Genomic DNA, 11,352 nt, shown 5'->3' with positions numbered 1-11,352 from the left:
TAAGACTAATTGATGAATTTGTAGAGATAAAGATAAATAACTAGTAAGCTTGTTTTAGAGACAAGTAGTTTTTATATAATGTTCCACCGAGTACTTATTTTATATCACTGGACAATAATGTTGTACTATTGATACTTGTGATAATGCTACAGAGAATTTAAGACTTTTATAAACTAACTTAATATTTTTCTAACTCTTAGGTCTAAATTAATCGTTTACTACCGATGAATAAATTTATATTATTGGATAATAATAAGGTACTACCCGACGTTAAAAATATACCACTGTGACATTTAGTAGTACTTTAGTATTTTATAGAGTTACTTTAATATAGAAAATTTCCTAAACTAGCCTGTGAGACGCGAAATTCGTGTCTCGCAACCCCTCCATTTGGACTTCCTCTACTTGATTATATTTGCTCAATTACTCCGTATTAAATTCGTGTATGGTAGAAAAAATTGGTAACTTGACAAAGTAGTCGGAGCAAGACTAAAAACCAAAATTTGGGTCAGAGTTAAAACGTGTCCATCTTCAAAATTACTACGCAGAAACTTCCAACTTCTCTCAACAAACAAAAGTCATCTTCTTCCTTTCGCCCTAATTCCCCAATTTTTCTCTCTCCTCTTTCCAGAATCTCATCATTCATCTCTCTACTTTTCCTTTGATCTGCTCGATCTCCTCTTATGGCGACTACCGGACACAACAATCTCAATGCTAAATTGGTATTACTCTTTTCCTTAATTTGTGCCTTTTTTTTTATTTTATTATTATTTTTTTTTTATTTTACTTTTCTTGCAATCTGCAATTTTAGGTTTTCGATGCTCCGATCTTTGAAATTCAATTATTCTCTTCGTTTTTAGTGATTGTTGTTATTATTATTATTATTATTATTATTATTATTATTATTATTATTATTATTATTATTATTATTATTATTATTATTATTATTATTATTATTATTATTATTATTATTATTATTATTATTATTATTATTATTATTATTATTATTATTATTATTATTATTATTATTATTATTATTATTATTATTATTATTATTATTATTATTATTATTATTATTATTATTATTATTATTATTATTATTATTATTATTATTATTATTATTATTATTATTATTATTATTATTATTATTATTATTATTATTATTATTATTATTATTATTATTATTATTATTATTATTATTATTATTATTATTATTATTATTATTATTATTATTATTATTATTATTATTATTATTATTATTATTATTATTATTATTATTATTATTATTATTATTATTATTATTATTATTATTATTATTATTATTATTATTATTATTATTATTATTATTATTATTATTATTATTATTATTATTATTATTATTATTATTATTATTATTATTATTATTATTATTATTATTATTATTATTATTATTATTATTATTATTATTATTATTATTATTATTATTATTATTATTATTATTATTATTATTATTATTATTATTATTATTATTATTATTATTATTATTATTATTATTATTATTATTATTATTATTATTATTATTATTATTATTATTATTATTATTATTATTATTATTATTATTATTATTATTATTATTATTATTATTATTATTATTATTATTATTATTATTATTATTATTATTATTATTATTATTATTATTATTATTATTATTATTATTATTATTATTATTATTATTATTATTATTATTATTATTATTATTATTATTATTATTATTATTATTATTATTATTATTATTATTATTATTATTATTATTATTATTATTATTATTATTATTATTATTATTATTATTATTATTATTATTATTATTATTATTATTATTATTATTATTATTATTATTATTATTATTATTATTATTATTATTATTATTATTATTATTATTATTATTATTATTATTATTATTATTATTATTATTATTATTATTATTATTATTATTATTATTATTATTATTATTATTATTATTATTATTATTATTATTATTATTATTATTATTATTATTATTATTATTATTATTATTATTATTATTATTATTATTATTATTATTATTATTATTATTATTATTATTATTATTATTATTATTATTATTATTATTATTATTATTATTATTATTATTATTATTATTATTATTATTATTATTATTATTATTATTATTATTATTATTATTATTATTATTATTATTATTATTATTATTATTATTATTATTATTATTATTATTATTATTATTATTATTATTATTATTATTATTATTATTATTATTATTATTATTATTATTATTATTATTATTATTATTATTATTATTATTATTATTATTATTATTATTATTATTATTATTATTATTATTATTATTATTATTATTATTATTATTATTATTATTATTATTATTATTATTATTATTATTATTATTATTATTATTATTATTATTATTATTATTATTATTATTATTATTATTATTATTATTATTATTATTATTATTATTTAATCGATTAAACTTTGATTTTGTTCTGAATTTTAGGTACTTCTCGGTGATATGGGAGCTGGAAAATCCAGCGTTGTTCTTCGGTTTGTTAAAGGTCAATTCCTCGAATTTCAGGTAAAATTAAGGGTTTTTCTTTTGTTTAAATTCTGTTAATTTTTAATTTGAAGTGGTAAATTTCAATTTCAATTTCAATTGATAATTCCTATTTACTGATTGCATTAATTTGTTGCGCAGGAATCGACGATCGGAGCAGCGTTTTTCTCGCAGACGTTAGCAGTAAATGACGCCACAGTGAAGTTTGAGATATGGGATACTGCTGGTCAAGAAAGGTACCACAGTTTGGCTCCCATGTATTACAGAGGTGCTGCCGCCGCGATCATCGTATACGACATTACTACCCAGGTACTTAATTTATCACCCTTTGTACTCGTATCGTTTACATTGCTTTTTCGATGATTTCAAAGAGTCGCATAAGTTAGTGATGTAGACGGGATTTGGTCCTATGTATGTTTTGGGTGGTAGGTACTTTATTTAAGACGTTAACCAACTAAGCTAGTTAGTTTCTGCAAAATTTAGACTATAGTGGTGAAAGAGTATATGTCTGAACTGTTTTGAGTGTGATTTTCATGTTGCATGGGATATTTTGGAGCTTAGTAGTATGGGAGAAGAAGTTGGTCTGTGATACTGTTTAGATGTTGGGGCATATATGATGTCATTGGTATTGTTTTTATTGATGCGATGCTCAGAGGATGTCATTGGATTTTTGGGTGATGTACTTTGAATGTATGGTTGTGTTGTGTTGTGTTGATTTATAGTCCGTATAAGAATAGGCAATGAAGTTATCAAAGTGTTTAGACGTGGGCGTTAGTATCGAAAAGTTGATGTGTGATTTACTACTTCCAATGAAGTGAAATAGTTGTCACCTTCAAAGAAGAAGTTTGAGGAAGTGTGTTTACTTTCATATCCTTAAATTCAACTCCATGACTCAATAGTTGGCTGGAAAATTGTGATGTCTATACTTTGTAGTTAATTGGCTTCTGAAAGCCCTGTTTGGTTGGTAGGAATTGGGAGGAAAAGAAGATAAAGGAAAATTTGGAATCCTTTATTTGATTTAAAAATTAAATGGAATTTAATAAGAAATGAAAGGAATTGGAAGAAAAGCTCCGTTTACAAAATCTTTTGTTTCCTTTCCTCCCAAAATTGGAAGAATTCGGGAGAAGAGAAAGAAATTAAATCTATCAAGCAGTGTTATTAAAATTGCAAGATCGTAGCATCGTACGATTCTATGATCCCAATACACCCAAACAATTTAAATTGTCGGTAAAATTGCTCTCCGGTAGAATCGTTCATAGAATCGGTGTCGATTCCACGATTCTACATTTCTAACGATTCCACCCCTGCAAAATCTGATTATCTGAGACCCATAACTTTTTATTGCGAAGAGAATATTGGACTTATAACATATCGTTGAAAAGCTCTCGAGGTCTACTTTATAATACAATTTTTCCCATACTTGTATCATTTACACATTTTATGTAATAGCCTTAAGAGTTATGTGTGTCATAGTTGAGCCTAAATCTAGTCAATAATGACATATATTATTCAATATAATCATAATTAAGCTTATGAAACATCGATTCATCTGTTTAAAATTTGTGGGCAAAAGAATATATTCATGAGTCTTATGCACTCAATATTAGGCATATTAAAAACTCTTTTATAACATGTGTTTGTTGTAGTTGTAATTCTTTAGTTATCTCTTTGAAATGAACTTACTTGACACTTAGTATTCTATTATCATCGTCATTTTTATTATGGGAAACAATTTTAGGAGTCAACAACATTATTGTTTTTCATAATTTATCAAAAATTCTTTCGTACTCTCGTAATTAAAAATATATACCAATATTATGACTTTATAGTGTATTGTTTGAGTTTTGGGTGTGTGAAATTATTTCTGAATTTATTAAATGTTTGTATTTTCGATATTATGTTATCAACAATATATGTATTATTATCATTCTCATTGCTGGAAAATTATGTATTTAGTTATTTAGTTACATTTTGAAACCCAAATATTCAATTTTGTAGAATTGTATGATTCTACGATTTGATTTTACCATGCTCACCGATCCAATGTACAATCCCAATTCTGGTAACAGATTAAAATTAGTTTTCTCTTCCTTTCCTTCCTTTGCTAATATTATACCAAACAATAGATTCTTTTTTTTTTTCTCCTTTACTAATATGTGGAGTTTTGCTGTGCCCTTGTCATACTAATGATGTAATGGAAAAATGTAAGCAATCATATTGAGACGTGTCAACCCTTCTGTCATGTTTATTGAGGTTACTGGAGGATACTAGGATAGGGATTCTGTTTTTCTTTAATGCAAAGTTGTTACTGTAGATTGTGTGAGGATTCTTCAAAGCATCCAAAAGTTGCTCTCATATCACTTTGCTTAGGGGGATGTGTCCGTTATGTCTGTGAGCTCCATTGGGGTGATTTTTATATGTTTTCTTTTGCTTTTATCTTGTTCAATTCCCAAGTATGACATATTTGTATAACTTAAAGTTACTTTATGTGCTTCTGTAAGAAGGTTGCGGATTTTGTTGAATTATAATTTTTCCCCCCAATTTATGTAATTTATTATTATTCTTTCTTAATTTTTCATCCCGAGTGTCGCATTTATTGAGTTATTATTTTTTTTTTTTTGTAAAATTTGTTTCAGGAGTCTTTTTCTCGTGCTAAGAAATGGGTACAAGAACTTCAGAAGCAAGGTATGTGCAGCCTGGTCACATTTTGTATTTAGTTTCTGGTTTTATATACTTGTACCAAGAATTGATAAAATCCATTGCTTATTATCTGAATTCTTGGACTGTATGCTATACATTAAGAACTTCTAACTGTTAAGGTCTATACTCTATACTGATTGTTTATTACTCCAGGGAATCCAAATATGGTAATGGCACTTGCAGGGAACAAAGCTGATTTAGAAGAAAAGAGGGTTGTTTCAGCTGAAGTAAGTGTGACACTGCTTACTAGATTATGTGACTTTTTATTACCTATTGTACCTTATATTTCAATTTCTTTTTTAACACCTAGATTTCAGTTGCTGTCACTGTTAACCCCCCCCCCCCCCCCCCCTTTCTTCCCCTCTTTTTATTTTTTTACTGAGAAAAATATCTCTGCCAGTCTAGATTGGTTGTTATTTGGAAATAAAGCTAAAGCTAGCTGTGGGTTGACCCTCACCCTCCTTGTGATTTCACTGTGCAGTAATGCTCTTGATCTCTGTTACAGCTGAAGAAATCTGACCTGATCTTTTGTGGTTGGTTTAAAATCAGAGGTCTCTTTTGTAAAATGTATCATTTCTAGGGGTTACTATTTGTCGTCTAGAAATTGCCATTTTACCCTAATTAAATTCTATCAACACCCTTTTTAACTCTTTTACTTTCACCTTTCTCTTTCCAATGACCACCGGTACCGCCCATAGCCATCAGTAATCTAAGTTAGCCGATGCCACTAGCAGCCAACAGCTTGCCGCGCCACACCACCGGAAAGTACACAGAATACTGATTAGAATATAAAGATGTAAAATAAACATGCTCATGGTTTATGCGCCCAACCATGAGCCTGAACCGTGTGCCTATATGTACTTTCTAGCAATAAAAAAAACTTCACCGACAATGAAAGTTCATCTTCCCCACCCAACACCTCTGAGATGTGTGCTAACTGTTGCCTCATTGGTAACCACCGGATTAACAATCGGAGAGTTGGATTGTGTATGGATTAAGGCCATAATAGGTGTTAGTGGTGTGGCTTGGGTGGATGGTGTTTGTGATGATGGTGGTGGTGGTGATTTGGAATTTGGATGTTAGTGGTGGCTAAGTAAAAGTGGGAGGGGGAACCGGTGAAGAGTGGAATGGGATTTTCAAGTAAATTAAAATTAAACCACAGGCCTTTCAGTCATTACGTATGGCTGCATGACTAATATTTTGGCAGCAAATAGCAATTCATTATTTCTATTGAATTCAATTATAACTCTCTCCATGGTCTTGGAAGGCAATGAATTGAGTGTTGCAGGTTTGGCTTGTGGGTCGAAAATGTTAAGACCTTTTAATTGACTATCTCTAGCCCTTCAGCCTCAATGTGTTTGTTTACCTTTCTACACTATTTTAAGTTGGCAGTTTCTGTATATGCTTATGAAGTCAATCAGATTTCTCTGTTCTCACTACATGGACATTCTATTGGCTGTATTTCATTCGTTTTTAACACTCAATATATGTGAAGAACGATATACAAATACTTTGGGATGGAAGGAGTATACGAACTTTATAATATAGGATTTGGAGTTGTATATATTGCTGTCTGCTAGGTGGTTGTTTATTCATTGTGATACATTATTGTGCTGCTGTGCTTCTTACTTGGCTTCTGTCTTCGCTTGCTTGATCGGATGATAGTTGACTGTCGGGATTGAAGGAAGAATAATTAAAGGTGTCTCAGACTTACCGTTACCTTTTGCTATTGAAAAATGAGACTTTTCAACGAATTGTGGTAGTTATTTTCCTATTAATTTCATTTGAATAAATCAAGTTCCACTAAAAAGTGCTAGATGCCGAGAGATGCTGTATTCTAGAAATGGATTTTAGTATAACATATGCAGTTGATTATTTGGCCTAGATACCCCTTCTAAATGAAAAATAATTGGATATACTAAGACTTCTTGAGCTCTCCCCATAAATGTAATTTAAGATGTGCAGCTATGCTACAGAAAATATGTACCATAATTATTCTGTTGTCTGGAATCTATTGTCGGTGATAGGCTTTCTTAGGTAATTGAAGGATTTAGTGTTTAGTCTGCTTGCTATTATCTGATTGGTGATTAGCTCTATGGTGGTGTTCAGGAAACTGTGTAAAATTGACTTTGATTAAGTTCTTGGCTTCTTGCATCTCTCTTGAATAGTCAAGGGCTCTTGCTGATTATTTAACTATATCTTTCCCTCCTGTTCTATCCTTTTTCTTACTTTCCTGTTGTACTATTTAGTTGGATTTACATGTGTCCTTGACTTATTTGATGTTGCTGCCTATGTAGTATGCATCCACTAGACAACAATGAAGCCACACTTCTCAGTCTTATGTTGCTCTTCAACTTTCTTGACATATTATGATTGTATATTATGTGACCTATTTGGTCTGGATTAAAGATTAGTCTTTCCGCTTATCTCTCTCTCTTCCCCCTCTCTTCATTATATTCTTGGAATTCAAAGAAAAGGTAACGTGTAGAAAATTATCCCAACTTAAGTTACCTGGCTTACTTAAACTTTTCAAATGTGTTGGACTTAGATAAGTCTGTCTAGTTTATGATACTTGTAGGTTTCAAGGTATCTGTGTCTGTTACAGACATTTTAGTGGAGTTTGAGCAATATAAATCTACATTGAATAGTTTAATTTTTTGAAAATTGTGATTAATAAATACAAGCATGTTTGATGATTTTTTTGCAGGAGGCACGTACATATGCTGAAGAAAATGGTCTCTTCTTTATGGAAACATCAGCGAAAACAGCTCAGAATGTTAATGAGATATTCTATGAAATAGGTGCGCACCAGATATTTTGTACTTATAAATATATTTTATGTGGTGGTTATTTTGTCATGTACAGGCCAATTTGTTAAAGTTGAATCTATAGGTGGATAGTAATTGTTGGTTAATTATTTGGAAAAAGCCTGCAACGGCTGCTTGATAATTGGTTCTTTTTGCATTTTATAAAATGATTTGTCGGAAATCAGTGTGCATGAAGAAATAGTTTTCTGTAAGAAATAGTTTATTGATGGCAGTCTGGCATTGAAAGGCGTGTACTTCACAGGGCAACTGCTCTGTTGCGTCTGATATGATACTTTGTCTTTGCATATTGCAATTTTTATTATGAGGAAGACTTTGTTGATGAAGGTGAAAACGATCACTTCACAGAGCAAACTATATGGAATTGTGGGGACAACCTTATTAAGTAATTGTGAAGAAAGTGGTAATTTACTAATTTATTACCAAAGCTTTGTGCATCCAACTCTACGAACCAGTTTTCTGGCTGAATATCTTAAACTACCTGCACCTGCCTTTGTCTAGCCCTTAGTCTTTTGTTAGAATTGTTTACCTCCTGCATCTGCCTCGACTTACTTCTGTAGAAGCTTTAGCATATTATAAGATTTTAATCTTCTTTTATACTTCCTAGTCATATCTTGGAAATTCATGTTTTGCAAGGATTTATTTAGCATACTCGTGCTATCTAGTGTACTCCACTATTTTTGATGTTGCCAATTGTGGATTTTGTTACTTTTAATATTTGTACACCACTAGTAAAGTTTAGAAAGCCACACTTGTCAGGGAAGTTGCTATTCTCATATATGTGGCCTAAGAAGCACTAAAACTTCTGGGACCTGAGGTTTCCTTATTTCCTGTACCCCATCGATCCCTTGTTAATGAAGCCCTAGAAGGGACTTGGGGGTTGAGGTTTTCTTGTTTCCAAGACATTTTCATTTTCCAAAGCCCAAATCGTTTCTGTGATACATAGTTGTGACAGTTTCTTTAGTAGTTATGGCTCTTATGAGGTTATATTTTGCTAGGTCAATAATTTGATCCAACTAGCCAAGTTCAGAAAGCAGCTCTTACTACTTAATGTAGTTATTTTCATATTTGTGTGTGTGCTTTTAGTTGTATTGGTTGTGTTGAATTTGTTTATAGCTGTATTGGAGTGATGCTAATTATTTCTGATCTAATTTTCATCCCTCTAAAACAGCCAAAAGATTACCAAGGGCCCAAGCGCCACAGAATCCAGCTGGAATGGTTCTTGTTGACCGGCAGGGGGATGCAGCCAGAGCTTCATCATGCTGTTCTTAAGTATTCTGTACTGAGCTTTGCTTCGTCTATGATGTTCATATGGTGAAATATTATTTTTCAGCTCATGACTATGAATTATTGAATTGCTTTCTAAATTCTGAGATGCCTGTACAAATTGCTATGCTAACATTTCTTGTGGATATGCCTACACTGTTTGAAATCTATTCATTTACTTGCTTAATAACTGTTTCTAATATTCTTTCTTTATGGGATGTCTGTACATACTTTCTCTGTCTATTTTTTTTGAGGACTGGTTTCTATGTCTATAGCCGTAAATGAAGTGAGGGTTTTTCTTTTAGCAGGAACAGGTCTGTTTCAGAGTAGGAGAGGTGACAAGAATTCCAGGGCTGTTGTTGAGTGGATTATATATATGCGTAGCTGTTGTTTCGTTTGTGTCCGTGTAATTTGTAAATTTGGCGTGATTGAATCTGTTTTTATTGTTACTGCACAAATTTCATCATAGCTGTTTTTGTATGAAGATTAATGGCTTGTTTAATGAAGAAATCAAGTCATAATTGTGGACAGCCTGGAGTTTCACATTTACTGCTTGTGATTTATCTCTTCCCAGTTTAATTTTAGAATTTCACTTCCCCCCCCCCCCCCCCCCCCCCCCCCCCCCCTTTTTAAAGTCCGAGTAACAGCCCCAACAGGAGGAACTAAGGACATCATCGCGAGTGATATCCCATTCAGGTTAGGTTTAGTTGAGGCTGCAGTAAAGAGGGTTAAAAATTTAAAGGCGGTAAGTTATAAGGAGAAAAGAATGACCAGAGGGCATAAGAGGTGCATTCAGGTCACTTTACTAGCAACGTGGCCACGATCCCTCCTATCCGTTTGTCTAATAACTGGCGTCATTACGCATGTGAGTATCATCCATAATGACAGCGACGCGATTCATAACAGAACTTAACAGTTTAACTTAATATGGAACTATTATGAGGATTGATTGTCCTTCATATTACTCATAATAACAAGGTAATTTAAAGTCAACATCAAATGATGCAACAACCGAAATTATTCAATTACGGCTCTGATTTGGACCCTCTGCATATACTTTTGAGGGGAGCTTGATTCCCTTGATTGAAAGCCTTTAAGCCTTGTAGGGTAGTTTTCTTTTGGAATTATCTTCTAAGTTAAAGACACTTATCCTTGGTTCCTTAAGCATGACATAGGAAATAAGTCCATATAAATAGTTTGGCTTTTTTTTTTCGTCGTCACGCACCACCTCTCTACCATCATCATCGCAACAGCCACCACTGCCGGCCTTTCGCTGGCGAGCCCCTCTCCGGTTTCCCTTACTTTTCTTGCTGCTCCGCCACATCTTCAGCATCCTTTCTCTTCCTCTGAAGTCATTTTCTTTCCTTTTTTTTTTTGAGGGCTGTCATTTTCTTTCCTTTATTATGCGACTATATTCGATATTATTTCCTCCAAAATTGTGGTCCATGACCCCTGCCTAAAAATTATAGCCTTTCTTAGTCTTACGTGATCACCAGTTCACCAAACAGGTCCACTGTCTGCACCCATTATTGTTCTTTATTAAAGCTATACTGATGATAGTTGAGGGGAAAAAAGTTTGGGATCTTCTGATTTAATTGGAATCCCAACTAAACCATGTTTAGCATCGCTGGTCGTAAAGGATAAGTTGTTTGGTTGTCTTTAATGAGGAAGTTCTTCTCACAAATCCACAAAACTGATGAAATTGATCACGCAACTTCCCTAAGTAGGTAGAACTTGGTATAGGAATTATCAAAGAATTTGCTCGCTTTCTAGGATACTTTATGGAAGTTGAAACTTCTAGGGAAGTCGAGAGGAAAGCTCTATAAAGTTAACATTTATTTTTCTTTGGTCAAACCAATTTTCTTTCATCAACCTTTTTAAATCAAAATTTAGAAAATACGGAGTAACTTTATTCAAGTAAGATTAACAAATGGAGACAGATGAAGTATTTGATAT

General features: G+C 30.1%; 1 protein-coding gene across 4 annotated transcripts; it reads left to right on the top strand.

The window, feature by feature from the left end:
- Positions 1-492: 492 nt before the first annotated feature.
- LOC145628988 (ras-related protein RHN1) lies at positions 493-9,926 on the top strand. 4 transcript variants are annotated; one of them, XM_081681448.1, is made up of 8 exons: positions 493-722; positions 2,549-2,626; positions 2,747-2,914; positions 5,242-5,290; positions 5,459-5,532; positions 8,013-8,106; positions 9,302-9,409; positions 9,705-9,926. In XM_081681448.1, the coding sequence occupies exons 1-7, from the start codon at positions 684-686 to the stop codon at positions 9,400-9,402; spliced, it is 603 nt and encodes a 200-aa protein (XP_081537574.1). In that variant the 5' UTR covers positions 493-683; the 3' UTR covers positions 9,403-9,409; positions 9,705-9,926. The 4 variants fall into 4 exon arrangements, with proteins under 4 accessions (XP_081537574.1, XP_081537575.1, XP_081537572.1 ...); XM_081681449.1 differs by having other exon boundaries at positions 9,702-9,926; XM_081681446.1 differs by having other exon boundaries at positions 494-722; positions 9,302-9,444.
- Positions 9,927-11,352: the final 1,426 nt, after the last annotated feature.

Source organism: Chenopodium album, chromosome 4 (genome assembly GCF_948465745.1).
Source record: "Chenopodium album chromosome 4, dcCheAlbu1.1, whole genome shotgun sequence".
Taxonomy (NCBI): domain Eukaryota; kingdom Viridiplantae; phylum Streptophyta; class Magnoliopsida; order Caryophyllales; family Amaranthaceae; genus Chenopodium; species Chenopodium album.
This window is presented reverse-complemented; position numbering and strand designations above follow the sequence as displayed.